We start from the raw sequence: 20,133 nt of genomic DNA on the forward strand, positions 1-20,133 counted from the left end.
AAATATTTACTGTGCATGAATTAGAGCTGTTAGAAGATTTCTGCAAATGAGTCACTTACTCAGAAGCAGGGGATTGCTTACTGAATCTCTTCAGGTTTCTTCCAAGTCTAATTATCTGTGGAGGTTTTTCCTTGTTTACTTCTTCAATTAAAAGTTCAAAATGACAATTTATGAATATTATTTAATGTAGCTTAACATAAATGTTTACCTTCTTGTATTTAACCATTTGCCCCTTTATGTTAATCACCATTACCAATGTAATCACATATTGCTAGTTTTATATAAGTAACATATAGTCATATTATCTGTCACATACAGCATAGGGTATATGTATTCTGGAGAAGCTCCAAAATTAATCCCTTCTTTTAAATAGTCACTAAAAAGTAACCCAGATATTTCTTTGATTTTTCAGTTAAATACTTTCTCTTGCCAATTACTGAGGTTCTGCCATGTAGACCTCCGAATGTTTCATTTATAATCTGATATAAGGGTTTCTGCTTAAAAAGTAACAATCCATTTTACTAATTAAAGTCAGCCTTTAGCTTTCCTGTTTTGGAGTAGACAAAAATAAAATGTCTTTTCTTATTTTAATTTCTGGTTTAATAAACCTGGGTGGTATACATTTTATTCCTTAAAGACTTTTGCAACAGTATCTAATTACATTAGATCGCAAATAATACTTCATCTTGACTAGAATACTTAATTTGAATGGAATCGTGTGGCATCCTATCCCTACTCCCAGGAGTGAATGGCACATAATTTTAATACATATATAGGAAGGCACATTTATAAGGCATATTTGGGATGAAATAATCATTTTAAGCAAAATAATTAATATGCTCTTCTTTATATGTGTTGGAAAAATCAGAAAAATCAGTTAGCAGTTTGCTTAGTTTGTCAAAAGTCAAGTAATTCCATTGTGATATTAAAGGGCTTGGCTTAATAAAATGTCTAGAGTTACTAGTATAAACTCAGTATCTGATTCATCTTAAAGACATGCTGGCTATATATAGGTTATACCTCATAATTATTTTCAGAAATTTAGGGCCTGGTGAAAGGAATCTTTTCAACTTCATAAACTCAAATATTATTCTACTTTTGTTTAGTTTAATTCACTATGATTGACATACAAGAGTGGAGTTAAATCATACCAGAATAATGATATTTTCATATTTATGGATTCAAATATATTTTCCCTCTTATAACCATAATGTCTTTATCTTCTTAGAAAACTATAATAATATGTTTTTCTAATATTGTGTAAAATACCAGATGTGTTAAAGGAATAAGTGAACACATTTTATCTAGGAATTATCCAAAAATAAAAGAAAATAAAAGCAAATTTATTTAGAGTGTTTTACTTTTCATTTGATCTTTGTGTTCCTTCAAGATCTAATGGTCTTTAGGCTACAAAGATAAATAAAATATAATACTTGAAAGTTTGTGTCCTTATTTTTATCTTAAATTGAGATTAGCAGTTTCTTCAACAGCAAAGTATAAAGGCATAAGGCAAACAAATAATTAAATTTTTTTCTACAACTACTAGATAATGACACTAAAGCCAATCTTCATTGTTAAAACTGAAATTGCTTCACTGCTTGCATGAGAGTTACATCCATCTTCTTTTTGTCATTGTCAATGTGTAAAATGCAGTTATCGTGGTGAACTAGCTTCACTATAATTGAAAATCCCATCACTTAGCATCAATTTGCACTGGTGGAGTATCATCAAATAATATTTATTGCATAGCTCATTTTGAAGCTCAAGGCCACTGTAATCAGAGATTCCTATACGTTGCACTTGACATTATAAACAGCTCTTCGTGAATATTATTTGATAAGGCACTTTAAATGTTTAAATGCATAACAAAGAAATACTGTATTGTAATGATGCTTTTCAAGACCAACAACTGTTGAAATTTCTTTGGCTACAAATAAAGAAAATATTCGTTTACATGTAATTGTTCTAGAAATGCTATTGTTTTACTAAAGGTAATGGTGAATTGCTGGATACCCATGAACATGATTACATTTGCCTTCTCTAAAAGAAACTTGACTGTCATCATTCACTTTAAGATGGTTGGAACCATTTATCAGTCTAGACGGCATAGAGAAATTGTATCTATAAAAGCCATAGGAAGGATGAAAGGAGCAACTAAGTGCTTCTTGGGTGATGGAGTTTGGCAGCAAAATATTTCCAGGTGCCTGTAATCCATACAACATTTTACTGGAAGAATCAGGTGCTTGTAGATACTGATCACCGGAGTCTTCAGATGAACCACTTTTTGAATTGGTGACTCCCAGGGAAGATAACATAGGCACTTCCATCGTGAGTGGGGCTAAAGACTGAGAACTGTTGCTGCTTGCTAGTCTTTCAGGAGCCGGTAAAACAAGAGGTTGATGTTGCCAAAAATTAGTTGGACAAATCTTGCAGCAAAGAGGCAGGTTGACATTGTGCAGGTATGCCTCTGGACAGGGCATTCCAAGGGAGCTCGTAGGTAAATGAAACATAGGTGAAAAGCAAGGTGGAGAAAGTAAGTTCAAAGGAGAGGGGGCCCCTCCACTAGAGGTCACTGGAGATGAGCCACTGCTTCCACCTGTGAATGACAATTCAGTCAATGAATAATGAACTTGACGTTTGATGTTCCTGCTATATTAGTAATCATACCCATCACTATCCCTGCTTCATCCTTAGATTAACTTTCCTTGTGAGTTCACAGTTCTTTTAGCTTCTTTGAGACAGGACCTGCTCATTCCTCTGACCAAAGTTCAATATAGTATCTATACCAGGTATCCCTAACACCTGGGCTACCCACTGGAATAGGTCTGTGGCCGGTTATGAATCTGGCTGGACAGCATGAGATGATCAGCAGGCCAGTGAGCATTACCTTACTGCCTGAGCTCTGCCTCCTGTCAGATCAGTGGCAGCATTAGATTCTCATAGGAGCACACACTCTATTGTGAACTGTGCATGTGAGGGATCTAGGTTGAGTGCTCTTTAATGATAATCTAATGCCTGATGATCTGAGGTGGAACAGTTTCATTCTGAAACCATCGCCTCCCAACCCCCACTGTTCATGGAAAAATTGTCTTGGCCCCTGGTACCAAAAAGGTTGGGGACCACTGATCTATACTATTACCACTATTACTTTTAGCACTACTACCATATATCATGTATTAAGCATTCATTTGCTCAAATATTGTGCTAGGCACTTGAATCACATTTGTCCAAAGAATTACAAAGAAATCCAATTATGACTCGGAGTCAATTATATCTTACAAACACAAACTAGTTTTATTATTTTAAAAATTAAAATATTTACATAATAAATAATTTTTAGTAATCTTAAACAATTACGAAAATAAGTACGTAAGATGAACAAATTGATTGGTTGTTTTGGATTATGTAGATTTAATTTATAGATAGAATGCATAGATTTCATGTACACTGATTTTTAAAATTCTTCTGACCCAAGGTATACTGATTTTAAAAATTCCTCTGACCAAAGTTATATTGATTTAAAATTCCTCTGACCACTGTTTAAAAATCAGTGTACATGAAAATAGTCTTGTATAAATGAAAGCAATGTGTTTAAAAGCCTTAGCTTTTTTTCTTATACAAAACAATGAATGGGGCAATTTCCATACTGCATTGTATCTTAAGAATTGCAAACAATTTTGCAAGTTAAGAAACATAAAGATGAATGTAAGTATTCATATCAATGATGTTTGGTGATCTTTTATGTTTGCCTAGCATCTACTAAAACTAGGGATAATTACAAGGTCCAGGAAACTCTAAACCTTATTTTTGTAAATGTCTGAATTCAAACAATTGGTTATTGGTTGGATTTGACCAAGTTGTTTCTTTTTTTAGTGTTGCTGTTTTCTTAACTATTTTGTGTATGTAGACATATCCTAAACCTTCATCAACAAGATTGCAAATATCTTTTATAATAAAGCATTTAAAAGTTATTTAAGAAACTAGTAACTCATTTGCAATTTGAGAGCATTTTCGATATCTTAAATAATTAAGAAAACTGTGTACTTTAACATTTCATGATCATCTTTAACTTTTTCTTTATTAATGCGCATTTGTTTTGACTTGGATATTTAAAAGTATGCTTCCTAGATGTTACTGGTTAAACCGACACTGTAAAATAAGTGTTTATATATTTTTCATGCAATTCCCTAAACCATATCGAGACAGTCATTCCAGTGAAATATTTCACCAAATGATTAGACTTCACTTCTTCCGTTTTCAGTTAGTCGTTATGGCATCATGTAAAACTCAACCTAACTATAATGTTGATTTTGCTTGGTAATTGTAACCTTGAATTAATGGTCAAAGTCAAGCAACTTCGATGGAGTAAAGACAAAGGGATAAAAAAAATCCATGTCATTTTCAAGTAAAAATTATTCTATTTATTATTAACTATCAGAGCAAATTAAGGTATTCTTCCACCAGAAAGTCTGCATTATTCAATTATTACTTTGTCATGTAATATACCATCTGAGAATAAATATCTTGCAAATATTTTTAAATGCTTGTGGCAATTAAATTGTGAAGACTTAGTATTATTTTTAACATCTACTTTCCCCATGGACAAAAAAGAGGAAAATTAGAGCTAAGTGATGAATTTAAGGAAAGTTATTTTAACGTGTACTGAAAGGTCCTCATAAAAGATAAACTATTCATTTCAATAGTAACATATCTGCAAATCAGGCTACAAATGCACCACAGGCATATCCTAAAGAATGTGAGACAGTGAGAGGCTGAAGAATCCAGATGAAATCTGAAAATCACAAGGTGTAAGATAACTTACTAACACATGTCAATAAGTCCACAATTACCACATTTCTATCCTCTTCCTTCATGCCAGCTTCTCTCCCTTTATGCTTCTTACCTCATCATTCAGGCAGAGGTACACCCACTTACCTGTAAGTACACATTTTCTTGCATGTACATATCCCTTTGTATAGTATTTGGTACAAGTGTTCTGGATGTTGTTATTTAATTAATATGTAGAAATAAAACAAACGTTCCAGGTTTTCTTACTTTGTGTGTCTGCGCCAAACGTTTTAAAATCCAGAGTGAAAGAAGGCCTCCATGGGTAGGTCTCTAAAAGCCCATCCAATACACCCCTAAAAAAGAGAGTCAACTTTCAGCATCCCCAGAATGCAATTTCTGAACATAATGATTTTGAGTTATTTTGCTATGTCTTTTAGATGTAACTATTTTAAATATTTCTCTTTTATACAGCTAGACTTCTGAATAAAATTCAGTTAAACCTAGAATTCTAAAATTAGCAAGATCTTAATACTGAGTAGCAAAGGAGTGGGAGGAAGTAATGTTTTGGACACAAAACATCTGGGTTCCTTTTCTACCACCTACTAATTACAAAATTTAGAGCGTTTGAGTCTCTGAGCCAGTTTTCTTATCCTTAAAACTTGTGGGGGGCCGGGCGTGGTGGCTCACGCCTGTAATCCCAGCACTTTGGGAGGCTGAGGCGGGCGGATCACGAGGTCAGGAGTTCAGGACCAGCCTGACCAACATGGTGAAACCCCCGTCTCTACTAAAATAGCTGGGCCTGTTGGCGCGCGTCTGTAATCCCAGCTACTTGGGAGGCTGAGGCAAGTGAATCACTTGAACCCCGGAGGTGGAGGTTGCAGTGAGCTGAGATCACGCCATTGCACTCCAGCCTGGACAGCAGAGTAAGACTCCATCTCAGAAAAAAAAAAAAAAAAAAAAAAAAAAAAAAAAAAAAAAAAAAAAAAAAACTTGTGAAAATAGCTAGCTACATAAATATTAGATGTCATTGCTATGCTGCTTACCTGTTTCTTCCAGTATCTCTAAATCCTTTAGCAAAAGGATTTCTTTCTATTTTTAGTTTCGTAATCTATGGATTCAATAGAGAGAGAAAGATAATATCATTGCTTTCAGTGAGAACACTGTCACCGTTGCTTATAGTGGTTACAACCACCAGAACAGATGTTGCAACATGTAATATGACAATTTAAATAAATGTAACCATATTGCAAGTCATATTTAGAATGGTTAGCTCCTATTTATAAATCATTACTTTTATAAATTACATTCTGGAGTTGCCTTCTCACATAAGATTTACACAATTCATTATCAAATTTGCATGGATGACAATTCAATAAAACTATGATTTTTATTTAGAATTGTGGAAAATGCAACTGATTGCAGTTAGCCTCTATGCCTCTATCCCAAGGTCCCTCTGGAGCCATTTCCATTTGCCTGAGACATGACCAGCTTTACCTGTTGGTTTTGGTAAGCCGTTACTGTGGTGAACTCAGTTTCTTTAAAGGAGAATGTTTTAACCCCTTCAGTGGGCAAGGACTGAAGCTGGGACAAGTCAACACTGCTGTCTTGCTCTATCACGTGCACTCGGGGTTTGTACTTATGCATGGATTGCAGAATAATCTGGAGGAGAAATGACCAATGCTGTTAGAAAAACTGGCTTCCAGTCCCCAACCCTAGTTCTCTCTCCTGACCACCTCCACCACGTGCACACAAAAAGGCAATGATGAGGCTTAGGTAACTACTTTGTTATGCCATTTGGCCTCCAACAGAGGCACTCCGAGGGAGGCGCTCCGAGCTAAAAACATTTCCAGAGAAAGGCACTTCAGCGGCACCCGTCAGCAGTGATTCCATTTCCAGATTGAGGCCTTCTCCTGCTTCAAACATTGGCGACCATCTGGTGTGGAAGTGGCACTGCGATCTGCTAGCCTGCTACAGGTTCTCATGGCAGTAACTGATGGGCTTGGACATGGTGGGTAACCTTTTGGCATACCCTACCTCCTAATCTTGGGAGCTTCCGTCTTTCCTTTTGTAGCTGGCACAGTGCCAGACTGGGGAGGGCAGAAGCAGGGGTGCACCTAGTTATAATGTGCAAGATCAATAGGACCTATGAGGGTAGGTTGTTGGGGAGGTTTCCAGGCTGCAGTCTGACATTCCCCCACTTGTATCCTTCCACCACACCATACAATACACTGGGTGCCCATTCCAACTGCGTGGACTATAGGAAGGCAATCAGAGATCACAGTGATTGCCCAGGAGGCTATGGTGCCTGAGAACTCCCTGAATGGTTCCCTCCTACTCTCCTAGACCAGGCATTCTGGCTTAAACAGGTCTCTTTCTGTCCTCAAACTCCCTATATTCACCATCCCCAGTTGCCAGCACTCTCAGATGCCAAACAAACGTTTCAGGAGCCCTAAATTGGCTACTTTACTTACAGGTGCAGGGCTTGGACAGTTCCTAAAAAACACAACATGTGCATCTGCAAAAAGCCTCCTTGGCCTCTCCAGGGTGATCAGTGGGCAGGAGCCTTGGCACCTCCCTACTCAGGGTAAAGGATTTTGCTCACGTACATGGCCTTTGTCATCCATCTCATTGTTGGTGAGTTTCATGCGATCAAAGCTGATGATCTGCCGCATCCAGGTCTCTCCTGAGCAGGGTGAGTCCGGGTGAACATAGAATCTAGGAATGATGCACAAATGATCCGTATTCCCGGCTACCATCCACTGTGAGCTGTGATACACATACCTGAAAAAACACATGCTGTGGCACTAGGTGCAGCAGGCCAAAGCTGGGAGCTGTTGTGTTCTGTTCCCAAGGATTTCGATCCAGATTAGCCCAGTGATCCCAAGGGCAAGTAAGCAGAAGATTCAACTTAATTTCTAACAAGCATTTAGGGGCAAAAAATAAACTGTAAATAAGCATAGGTCATCAAAATGCAATGAAGTGCAGGGCAGGTAAAATGTCATGAGATTTCTAAGTCTGGTTTGTATTTTCTCACAAAAACCACCACAGAAATTGATCTAACCCGTTTTATCTCACAGAGATAATGGAAAAATTCACTAGCTTTGGGTGTGAAGAGTCTGGGAAGAAGTGGAGGGCTGACAAGTATTTCTGTCTAGCCTACTGTCACCAGTCCTCATGGAAGCCCTTTTGCCAATAAGGATTCACATCAAGAAAACTCTTAGGAACACAGTCTTGCACAGCCTCTGGCCGATTTTCACACTGTTTCCAATCTCAACTTCCCAGTTTTGGTCCTATTCCCATGCCAGCTGCAACTTGAGAAGCAAATAGTTTTTTCTGCTGTTTTCATACTGCAGCCCCAGCAGTCCTCTGAGCTGAGCCTTCTCCTTGCTTTCAAAGCTAGCTCTGGTTTTGAGGTGGGCTGTCTCATTGGAGGACCAGGGACCCGCCTCTGTGTCAAATGCTCACAGCCCTAGTATAAACAGCTGTCACCTCCCCACCCCTACAACCATGAACTGGACCCCAAGCCCCTGAGTCAAAGTGTTGGCAAGCTGGTGTGTCTGGGATGTATCCCACAAGGGCTTTTTGGCTTTAGAACAATTGGGCCACTTTCAGCCTGCTGTAGGTTGAGGGCTTAAATAAAGGGAAAATGATACTTGTACTCTCTAAGACACAGACATTGCTTCAGGGGAAAGATTAAAGATGGACCAAAAGGCAGGCCTAGACACAGGAACTGCTTGACTGACCTTGAGTGGCAAATTGATCATCCTTCTGGGCTCCTGCTGCCAAAGCAGCACAGCTCAGAGCCCAGTGTGTCCCCAGAAACCCAGGCTCCCATAGAGCCTGTGGATTTCTCCCACAATTCCTTCAATCCGCTTCCCTTCTGGCCACCAGAGCCCACACCCTCTGCAGTTTACACAACCAAGGCCAGAGCAGTGGGTAGGGAGAAGCTTGGGGTACATTTGAAGCTCTAATTAGTGCCCTAAATTCACTGCATTCCAAGAAAGGATGGGGGCAGAAAAGAGGAAGAAACCTTCTCTTCTTTCACTGGGAAACCCAGTTTGAAAAAGAAAATTCAACTCCCAAAGCCCACAGGAGAGCAATCCCTCACCACCACTCCCCATGCTAGAGTTTTCAAAGTTGCGCTGTTAGGTTGCAGGTCTGAAGGTTCAAATCCCTGGCCCTAGCCTGGGCATGGAGTACCATCCTATGGGGCCCATTACCTATAGCGTTTGGAATCCACTGGCACTACATCAATGGCCACATAGTACTGCTTCCCTGGATCCAATCCTTTCACTTTGACCCGAACAGAGGGGAACATCCGCCTGTAAGAAAGAAAATAAGGACTGACACAAGAGCTTTTACAATGTTTGGAAGAGGGAGTGGTTCTGGACAAATGCTGACTCCAGTAAAAAGTGAAGGGATTCACAATACCCTTCCCATTTCAGATTAGCAAGGAATAGCATTTGCTACATGAGGAAAGATGGTTGGTTGTATACTTGACTGCACAAGTATGGAATTTCTAAGTGGAGCAGAATATTATTATCACAAAGCTTTGTTCATGTCCCTCCCCAACCATAATAAAAAGCTATAGAAGAGAAAGTGTGAGAGAAAAAGCTATGTCCCAACCTCCTTTTCAAGGGTACTTCCTGTGAAGCAGATTTGTGGAAGGCTGAAATTTGTAAGACTCACAAAATAGCTGCAGTGAAGTGGCTGTCCCATGCCAAAAGGTGGCTATGGGAATGGCTCACCTCAAAATAACCTGGGCCAGGTCTGGCGGGCGCGAGGAATTGTGACATGGAATATTGTCCATGGTTATCTTAGAGGCCTTAACTGAGAGGTCTGGCCACAGTCTAAGACCAAAGTCTGATTTTTGTCTTATACTACACAGGCAGGAGACGGGAAAGTGAGTTATTGGAGTCATAGTGTACAGGAAAGGAAGCGTGAGCCACTTACATGGGGCCAGGTAAGTCTGAGCCCTATCAGTTGAGGGGCTATGGCTCTCTACTGTATGTCAGGGAGTTGGGGAAAAGGAACAGAGGAGTACCAGAGCATGAAACTGGAGACTCCTCATCTTACCAGAGCAGTAAATTAAGTGCCTAATGTGTGCGACCCGTGTGAACAGCTTGGGCAGAACCGAACCTGCCCGCTTTAGTAATGATCATCTCAGTCCCGATGTCATGGAATCTCTTCCACAGTTCAGATCCTTGAAGCTCCATTTGAATATCTTTCTCTTCCAGGTTTTCAGAGCTGTTGCCATCGCCGCTGTCGCTGCCGCGGCCAGAGGAAGCAGTTGTTGAGGACTCTGTCTTAGGTTGTTTTTCTGCTGGACACAGAAACGCGCTCAGGGTTTAAGACAGCGTCACAGTTCACATGCCCACTTCTCGCTGGTGCCTGTCTTGGAGCAGACAGGCCTTGTACCTTCCCTAGGAACTTTGGCGACAGATTCCCCAAGCGCCGCATAACACCCTCTGTGTCCGCTTAATGGAGAAAGAGGGGCCGTGAAAGGTGCAGCCCCGCTACCACCCCCCACCCGCCCGCCTTTTCTTTTCTTTTTTTTTTTTTTTCCTTTTTCTTCAGATTTGCCAATCCTCACTCTCCTGGAGACGTTGGTAACCCAGACTGGATGCCCTCGGAATTTGGGAACTCGCCCTGCTTCCTATCCCGGGATACGACAGCCACCCGCTGACTCTGAGAGCTTCCCGCGAAGGTAGGAGGAGGATGTAGGAGAGACTCACTTCACAATCATGTAGGGACCCTCCCCTTTACCGCAAAGAAACTGCTGTATTCCGGGATGGATTCGGAGGCGCTGAAACTTCCCCTTCACCGGGTGGTCGAGGTGTCCCGCGGCTCCTAATGTGGCTCTGGCTGTGTCGGGACGCGAGCCAGGCGGAGAGATGCGGAACCAGTAAGCTCAGGCAACCGGCTCAGGGCAATGGGAATACTTACCAAGCGGCTCGCTCTTCCCTGCAGCGCTGCTCCTTCTCTCCTCCTCTTCCTCTCCGCCCTTTTTCTCCTGCAGCTCAGGCTGCCCCTCCTGTATTGGGTCCTGGAATTTTCTTTTGCTGGGTCTCCCCACCAAGGCTTCCACGGAGAAGGCACGCGCCCGAGAGCTCAGAGCCATCCCTGGAGGGGGTGAAGGGATTCTTTGCAGCAAAGTTTCAACCTGAACTGGGTTAGGGAGGGAGGGGGAGACACAGGCGGAGGGCACAGAGGGTAAAGGAAGGAGGGAAAGTAGGAAAAACAAAACAAAACCAAACCCAAAACCCAAAACCCAAATCTGAAAAACGATTTCTGGATCTGTATTCAAATAAATCAATTTTGTGTGTATGTGTATGTGTGTGTGTGTGTGTAATTTTTATATATACATATATAGTTTTTGTTTGAATAGACAAAAGGAAAGGAGAGGAAGATCAAACTAGTGTATATGTCCTTCAAAGTCTAGTCTCCCTTCCTCCCAGTGGACATGTGCAGACCATTAGTCCTCAAATCCCCGATTCCAGGACCTGGCAGAGCACAGAGATTGGCAAGTGCCCGCCTTTTAGGGAGCAGACCTGCCGCCAATGGCGGCTCAGGTTGCTGGGATTGGGAGTTACTGTTGCATCCAGTGAATACCCAGCCGGTCACTGCCTCCACTGTTTGTTTTGGAAACTATTGGAAGCATAAAAAACACAGTGAGTGACACTTCAGAGTCTAACAGGGAGGGGGGTTTAGGGGCTTGTTGGAAAAAAAGCTATAGATAGGGAGGTAGAGAGAGGAGAAAAGGGAGACACAGGTTACGATTTTACATTAAATTATAAAACTCAAAGACATGCGAAATAATTGCCCACGAGAGGCCACTTTAAGCAGATCCAGAGAGATGTATCAGGGTCTTTTGCTCTCCAGTGAAGGCACTGGGAAACAGAAAGGAGCACAAGCTTTTGGGGCCAGTTGGCTGTGCAGGTGGAGTCTCAAACTAGGTGAGCAGCTGTTGTGCCAGTTTATCCTCTCTCTTCTGGTAGTGAAGTGAGGATAGGCAGGAGTCTCCCAGTTGCCACTGTCAAACATCAGAGAAAACTTGGATCTTCAAGCCCTGCCTCTGCTGGAGCCCAATATTCCTATACATAGCCTTTGTTTTTTTCTCACAGGACTTAATCAGCAAACATAGTCTAAAAACTCCAGGGCCACCAGCAGGGCAACAAAAGGGCCTTTGCTCCCAAGAATGTGCACAACTCAAAATGTTCGGATTAAGTGATTGATTCCAGTGTCTCCTGGAGTATATTCTTGGGCTGGATTTTACTTTTCCTTAAAATGAATATACAAGTTTCTTTTTCTTTTCTTTTCTTTTTTTTTTTTTTTTTTTTTTTTTCGGGAAGAGACTTGTCTACGACATCCAAAGAGCACGTTTATGTGTGCAGATATGAGATGTCTGCCTGTGTGCACATGACTTGGTCACCTAGTTTTCATCAGAAATAAGAAATCAAGTGCCCCTGGATTCTTTTGCAGGTTGCATCTTAACTAATGACATTTTTATTTTTCCAGAAAAATTATATTATTCACCTCTGACACATTTGTAAAAAGGGCATGTAAAGCCAATCCAAGTTCATTTAAAATAAGATGCAACTTGAAATAACTTATAATATGTGCCAATACTGGAATCTGGGAGTAAAAGACCTGTGTGTCCTTTTAATTTCAGCTACTTAGGTACAAATGTGCCCTGCCACTGTGATGGCAGTGGTAGTGGTGGTGGCAGGGGGATATTCGGCCATAGGGAGGAGACCTTCAGGCAACTGGGTATGACTTTAAACACTCTAAAAATCTCAGTATGGCAAAGGGTTAGTTACAGCTTGGATGCTGCTGAAGGGTTTGGCTCAATCATTAGTTATCCACTGCTCACCATGCAGAATTGAGAAAGACACTGTTCCTATCCTAGACAGGCAAAGTGAACCTCACAGGGGAAGGCCACTTTTCTATAAGGAACTTGGGCTGGAAAACAGCCACATCTGCATGTGATCTTTGCCACATCTCTTAAGAGCATTTGTTTCTTTTTGCACCCATTAAAGTGGGAGGAGAGTGTTTGTTCATTTCCTTACTCAGAAGATATATCATCTACTATCTATCTATCTATCTATCTATCTATCTATCTATCTATCTATCTATCTATCTATATTTTATTTATTGCATGCTCTTAGCTAAAATACACAACTCAAAAACAGAAAAGTCGAGTTTATTTGTTAATTTTGGAGTGCAATTTACCATGTAATATTTGTGTTAGTATCTCCTAATACAGGCATTTTCTTGCCTTTAACCTTAGCTCACTTTATTGTTAAAAGGCAGGACATTACCTTGTATAGAAAGGGACAACTTTGCTTGGTATCTTATTTTTAAATAGATTTTTGTAAAAATAAGGCAAAAGATGTTTGTTGCAATGTCTGTGCTAGTATTTTAGACTACCTAACATATGATGTGATATTTTGAAATTGAGAAAATAGCATATCTTGGGTGTAAGTTTATTTCTCAGAAGAAACTTCTTTCTTAATATTTATTACATGCATGTAATTTAGTCATCCAGAATTTTTTATTTTTTAATCTGAACTTTTTCCATTCCCATTTCTGTATATATCTGTTGACATCACTGGGAGATATGTAGCTAAGCTCTCCCTTGTATGTAATAGACTAAAGTATAGTTAGTTCCTGTTAACTTGTATCTGAGGGGGAAAATATTGCATTATCTCATAACTAACTTTGCAATCTGGTCAGCTGCTGAAGCACTGGGTTGTCAGGTATTGGGGGTCTGAGGCGCATATACTAATGCCAGCAATTCATTCTCCACACCTGGAAGTCTCTTTGGGACATCTCTATATTTCATCCATGAACACCCATAAACCTTTATAAGAGACTCTTCAACAATGGAGGGGCAGCAAAACATGTGGAGATTTCTGAGACCCACAGGGGCCCACAATAGAAAGAAGAATATGTTTTTTAAGTTTGATAATAGGAAAATCCTTACAGTAAAATGTTGGTTTTGAATTGTCCACTCCCCGTGATTAAGACATTTTGGCATAGTTCCAAGCTTGTAGAACATGAATCTGAAATAAGTTACTCGTGGCCATTTTTTTTTTTTCCATTACTTGGGAAAGACCTCCTTAGAATGAACACTCTAATGAACACTCTAATGAAAGCAGAGTCAGGAAATGTAATCAGCTTCCCCACAACATCATTTGAGTACCTGAATTCAACTTTGCCTGCGCTAGCTAAGTTACATGAAGAAATAAATTATCTTTGTTTGCTTAAGTGAGCTTCAGCTGGGTTTCCTTTACTTGTAGACAAAAGAATCTTGACAAATACACTCATCTTGATAAAAATTTGGAAGATCACCTTCTTCTTCTTGTTTACTTTCTTCCTTTCCTCTTCTTTCTCCTTTGTCAATACTACTGGTTATGAGAATAGGAAAATTATATGCTATTGACTAAATTTTACTTTCTACACGAATTCTTCAGGCTATGATAATAAATAGGAATAAGGCTTACGCAGTACACCACGTAAGAAGACAGACTTTGGATTCAGACTGACCTGATTCAAATTCTGACTCTACTTTCTATCTGAATGACCTTACACAAGTCTTTTATTTTTTGCATCCAGTTCTTTAACCATTTAAAGCTATTATTTCTAACACTTTTATCATACAGTATGTTTCTGTAAGTGTGTGTATATATCTGAGGGTTTAGTAAAAAAAGAAAAAAACATGCAAACCGCTTAGGACAAAGCCTGGAACATAGTAAGCACTCACAGATGTTTTCAAAATTAAAGAGATGATGGGAGTTAATTTCAAGAATGTGCTAATCTTTCTATCAACTATACAGCTATGAATCCTTTGAGGCAAAACACTCGAAGGGGAAAACTTTGGGATCAACATTGGAACCACCAACTTTTGGTTAAATCCTAAAGCAGATTCAAAAGGTTGAAAGTCTTTAGGGAAGCCAACTTTCTTAAAGAAATTCAAATACTATTTTAATAAATAAAATTAGTGAATTAAACCAGAAGATTGCATTTGAATTTCAAAAATCCATAGGAAACATGTCTTCTAGAATACATGATCTGTTTTTATCAATTTTATCCTTGGAAATATATCTTTGGTATTTGCCAATGCAGTGTAGGTGTATGTTCTTATATGATTAGATAAAATATGTTAATGACAAGACCCTAACTCATAGGTGTGTTCTTACTTCAGGAAATTGAGGGACATGGCCTAATTAACATTGAAGTAATTCTCACACTGAATCCCTCAACTTCTGGTTGGCTTAATTCAATATAATCTCTCAAGAAGACTGTGCTTTTATTCATCTAGTCACTGAGTCATGCACGTCAAACTTTGTTACTCTTGCTCCTCGGTAGAGTAGGGGAAGAAAAAGTAGAGATACAAATTCTTATCTGTGTTCACTGTGTTCTTCTCATGAGGAGGACTGGAAGCGAAATGCTTATGCTTGCAAAAACTTTAGCTACAGGAAAATGTATTCTGTTGAATTTAATCGTGTGTTCATACTGCTATCAAATGGTGAAGGCCTTCCTATGATAATAATTACAACATTAGGCTTCAGTTCATTGTATTTCTCATTCTAACGGAAGTATATCAAAAGCATACAACTACATTTTCTTATTTCTTCACTGGATTAATAACTTAAGGTCGATAGAATTTTTAAAAATTTCCTAGGAAATTTGTCCCCAGAATTATGGGGACAATTTTGTACTTGGCTAATTTTGATCAGGATAAATGAATAAATGAAAAAGATAAAACCTTTTTGAAAGTCTGAATGTTAACTACCCTGTAGTGATTCTAGTAATTGGCAGAAGAGGCATTGTATGGTCACCTTTCAGCTGCCTTTGACTTCCTGGAGCAGTGAAAATAATAAATAATTGTAAATGCATCCTTTCTCTTTTAGTCCTCAAACGCTCTCCATTAAAACATTGAACTTAAGGCCAGGTATATGGGTTCACACTTGTAATCCCAGTGTTTCGGGAGGCTGAGGGAAAAGGATAGCTTGAGTCCAGGAGTTCGAGACCATCCTAAGCAACATACAAGATCCTGTCTCTACAAAGCATAACGAACAAAATTAAAGAAACACACACACACACACACACACACACACACACACACACACCAACACCAAACTAGAGTCAAACCCAGTCCTTTTCTATGTTACCTCTCTGGTGCTCCATTGGAACTTGCACAGTCATATATTAACTGAAGGCTCAATCAGGATTGCTGGACATAATATTTTTTCATGGGTTGAATTTGTGGTATGTGAATTTTAGGTTAGGTCATTTTAACTTGGGTATACTTGGGTATTATGTCTTATACATTTCTTTTACTTACTCCATCCCCATGTTTCCTCTTTCCTTTTCTCTCTCTCTCTCTCTTTTTTTTTTTTCATGCTACCTTTTGTTTGTTTGTTTGTTTTTTGAGACAGAGTCTCACTCTGTTGCCCAGGATGGAGTACAATGGCATGATCTCGGCTCACTGCTACCTCTGCCTCCCGGGTTCGGGTGATTCTGCTGCCTCAGCCTCCTAAGTAGCTGGGATTACAGGCACATGCCACCACGCCCAACTAATTTTCGTATTTTTAGTAGAGACGGGATTTCACCATGTTGGCCAGGCTGGTCTTGAACTCCTGACCTAGGGTGATCCTCCTGCCTTGACCTTCCAAAGTGCTGGGATTGCAGACTTGAACTGCTGCTGGCCTCATGCTGCCTTTTTAAAAACGAGGATGAGAGTCAGCGTTACCTCCAAATATGCGATATTCATCAGCCCCAAAGAAAGTGGGCTAGGATTTGAAAAATGACTGCAGGTTCCAGTTTGATATTTTAAAATAGATAATTCAGACATGTAGCAAAATATCACTGGCTCAGATCACTTGAACGAGGATATGCCAAGTTTATTGCATCAATGAAGTTTTGAAAAAAAAAATACCATTTATGAAGAATGATTTTATCTTCCTAAAACCAGAGAACTGCTTGCTTTACACCCTCTTCCCCTACACACGCTTTCTCACCAAATGACTCCGTGCAGTCCTCAGATCAGTGAGTCATTATCTGGCTTTGCCTAATTTGGGCAGCCATGAGCCCAACAGAAGCAGATCCTTCTGTTAAGAAAGAAATCATCCTGAACTCCATTGGGCCCACCAAATCTCATGCTAATCTTTTCACTATTTGCTTACTCCTGGTTATTTACAATACATTTTCCTCTTCTTACCTTGGCACCCTACCCCATCATTCCTAGGGCATGTGAATAAGGTACTAAAGGCTTCTTTCCATAGTCTCATAATCATCTGTATTTAATCAGGGCTTTTCAATGCCTAACAACCACAGATGTACTGACAGTCAGAAGTATTTGGCTGAGGGATTTTCCCTAAGTCTATCAAAACACCAAATATAGGCAAACACTTATACTGCCTGTGCTTGAAGCCAATCTATGCCTTCTTTCATACACTGTCTTCCTTCCCAGGGTCCCCACATTAACATTACTGGACAAAAAACTGCTCCTTCATGAAATAAATGTTTGTAGAGTTAGTAAATCCTGATCGATGCTCCAAGGGGCAAAAGCGAAGGCTTTAATAATTAAGAAATAAAGACAAATTTTAAAAAAATACAAAAGAGAAATCACAGAAAACAATAAGGTATCCATGGGGATAAGTCTGCTGAACTGAAGCAAAGCAACCATACCACCCTACAGCAAACTCCCTGACATGCCTTTCATAGCCAGTTGCTTTCTGTAGTCTCCTTCTCTAGTTTGAAGCGGCGTGTGTGTGTGTGGTTTGCGCGCTTGTGTGTTTGTGTTACAATGCAGTATATGAACTCAAGCTCTGGTGAGAAAAATCAGGAATAAGTAAAATAAAACCATTTCTTTTGGCACACTTTGATGTTCCCTCTCTCACCCCAATGCCCATGCTTTGGGACTTCAGACCTCCTCCTGAAATCAAGTGAGTGCAAAGAGGATCCAATAATCCTGCTGCCTCTGTGATCTAGAGCTCCTTGGGGAAGAGCCTCTTTAGAAAGTACCACTGCTTAGAGCACTTGGCTAGGGCCACTTTTCAGTGTTAGACACCTGCCACTCAGCTCAGTGGCTACCACGTTGGCTTCAGTCCTCACCTTCCAGGAGGCACTCCCGTCCCTTCACCTTGCTCCCTAGCTCTCTAAACAAGATCTGTGAGCCCTAATGCATAGTATCCTGGGCCTGGGAGCCTTCTGGCAGCATTGCTACCTAGGAGAGGGACTATTGCTGGATTCTTTGGGTATTACAGCATACTCTCAACCTGCTGAACAAGTCTAGCCTTCATTAATTTTAAGGAGCACTAACATTCTACTTTCAGTCCCCCGAGAGGTAGTGATTGCAAGATCTCTGTCACAAAACCCCAGCTGATGAAAGATGAAACTGACAATTATCACTTGGACTTTCCTAATGTTAGGGACTTGGTTAGTGATAGTTAACAGGAGAGGCAGAGGCTGAGGAGAATCCCTGTGCCAATGTTCCCCTAAAACCTATAACAGGGTCAGTAAGGCAGAGGTATTTACCTGGAAGGCAAGAAGCAGTGTGTTGCTGTGTCAAGAGGCCAGGCCAGCCCAGTGATTCTGAAGTCAAGTCTCAGTCAGAGCTCATTCACTCTGCATATGCCTGCAGCAGCTCTTCTCAAGAGCCCAGAGAAGAGTGGACTAGAGCCAGAGCACAAGAGAACGTGGTGTTCTGGCCCTCAGCTGTGGGAGAGGCACTTGCTACTTCCGGGGTTGGACTCCAGCAACTTCTCCCACAGAAGACCTGCTTTTACTCAAGGTTGGCCATGAAGTCACAATGACAGTCTGTGATTTTAGCTTTCAGAGCCTCAAGGCTGCAGGCACCATGCATCCTACCTCAGCCTCCCTGTTGTAACCATACCTGGTTGCATCCTGCTCTGAGCTACAGGATAATGCACTTGGAGAAAAATGCCTTTGAACCAGAAGTGGATTGACTTTACAAGTCTAGTCATCTCATTTCCATGCCCAGCAGGAGCACTTGCAGTTGGAAAACACTTTTCAATCCTCAATCAACAACAGCAGCTCAGAAGCTCCACCCAAGGGGCTCAGCTCTGGAGTCATCCACTAAGGGACCCATTCAGCCTCAGGGAGTGTTTCCCAGGCAGTGTAGAGGCTCTCAGTGGCCAGAATCCCTCTCTCAGTTCACAAGTGCCACATAAACAAAACTTTACGCCTCCCAAAGGAAAGATCCAACACACACACACACACACACACACACACACACACACACACAATTTAATGCACAGCGAATTCCAGAAATGCCTGGGCTGACACATTTTTCTGCTGCAAAATAGAACACGTTTGATTTTTAGTTGTTGGTTTATTTCTCCAGAGCAACTCAGAGAGAATCGAAAGGGGCTTAAGGCCCTAAGCCAGAAGACTTTACTAGCAATAAATAAGTGATCCATAGGTCCTTGAAAAATCAATGCTTATTTTATCCTCTAGTGAAGAGGCTCTCAGAGAAGAGAAGACAGGTTCCAGATTAGTGTGGTTTAACTGGATGAATTCTATAGCTTTTAAATTTATTTTCTCCATTGCAGAGGGTGCCACACCTTTCAAGTAATGCAGGAAATCCCAGCTAACCCCCCTCATTGGGCTACCACACGACAGGGTCATGGATAACTAGGAAGGACCCAGGGGATTCCCCAAATAAAACCCCTGAAGCAGATAATGCCTGTTATAACCCTACCTGAAAAACCAGAGGCCAAGGAGGACCACACATTTCTTATCAATATTGAATGTCAAATAGTGAAGGTGATATTTCTGATGGGTTTATAAATGCATTCCGGTGTTCCCGAGATTTCCAACTGACAGTCAACCACACCTAAACCCAAGGGTTTATTTTTTATTTTATTTTATTTTATTTTACTATTTCATGTGAAAGTTTTAAATGTCTGAAGAGGACTGCAGTCTCTCTAAAGTATTTTTCCTGGCAAATATTTTCCCTTCTCTCAAGAAAAGTGAAATAGTGATTACATTTTATTTTATTATTTTATTTTATTTTTTACTTTCCCCTTTACTTTATCTTGATTTTTAAGCTAAAAAATGTCAAGGTAATGAGTTTCAGCCATTTTTTTTTTTTTTTTTTATTATACTTTAAGTTCTAGGGTACATGTGCATAACGTGCAGGTTTGTTACATATGTATACTTATGCCATGTTGGTGTGCTGCACCCATCAACTCGTCAGCACCCATCAATTCATCATTTATATCATGTATAACTCCCCAATGCAATCCCTCCCTCCTCCCCCCTCCCCCCTCCCCATGATAGACCCCAGTGTGTGATGTTCCCCTTCCCGAGTCC

At 40.3% G+C, this 20,133-nt stretch overlaps 1 protein-coding gene across 3 annotated transcripts; it reads right to left on the reverse strand.

Moving 5' to 3' along the window:
• Positions 1 to 1,327: 1,327 nt before the first annotated feature.
• Positions 1,328 to 18,468, reverse strand: TBX22 (T-box transcription factor 22). Of its 3 annotated transcripts, none has more exons than XM_010352662.2 (9): positions 18,334 to 18,468; positions 10,735 to 10,911; positions 9,932 to 10,108; positions 9,009 to 9,110; positions 7,395 to 7,569; positions 6,283 to 6,447; positions 5,832 to 5,896; positions 5,056 to 5,141; positions 1,328 to 2,596 (listed from the first exon to the last, which is right to left on the reverse strand). In XM_010352662.2, the coding sequence occupies exons 4-9, from the start codon at positions 9,104 to 9,106 to the stop codon at positions 1,986 to 1,988; spliced, it is 1,200 nt and encodes a 399-aa protein (XP_010350964.2). In that variant the 5' UTR covers positions 9,107 to 9,110; positions 9,932 to 10,108; positions 10,735 to 10,911; positions 18,334 to 18,468; the 3' UTR covers positions 1,328 to 1,985. The 3 variants fall into 3 exon arrangements, with proteins under 3 accessions (XP_010350964.2, XP_010350963.2, XP_010350965.2); XM_010352661.2 differs by having other exon boundaries at positions 9,928 to 10,108; XM_010352663.2 differs by lacking the exons at positions 10,735 to 10,911; positions 18,334 to 18,468 and having other exon boundaries at positions 9,865 to 10,108.
• Positions 18,469 to 20,133: the final 1,665 nt, after the last annotated feature.

The sequence above is a fragment of the Rhinopithecus roxellana genome, chromosome 7 (assembly GCF_007565055.1).
Source record: "Rhinopithecus roxellana isolate Shanxi Qingling chromosome 7, ASM756505v1, whole genome shotgun sequence".
Lineage (NCBI taxonomy): Eukaryota > Metazoa > Chordata > Mammalia > Primates > Cercopithecidae > Rhinopithecus > Rhinopithecus roxellana.

Bases quoted from the DNA above. Each gene is read 5' to 3' on its own strand.
- TBX22 (XM_010352661.2), bottom strand. From the start codon at position 10,909: ATGGCTCTGAGCTCTCGGGCGCGTGCCTTCTCCGTGGAAGCCTTGGTG. The intron at 9,111-9,927 runs GTTCGGTTCTGC...TCTTTCTTACAG, and splicing joins ATCATTACTAAAGCGGGCAG to GCGGATGTTCCCCTCTGTTC. The intron at 6,448-7,394 runs GTACGTGAGCAA...TTTCTCCTCCAG, and splicing joins AGATGGATGACAAAGGCCAT to ATTATTCTGCAATCCATGCA.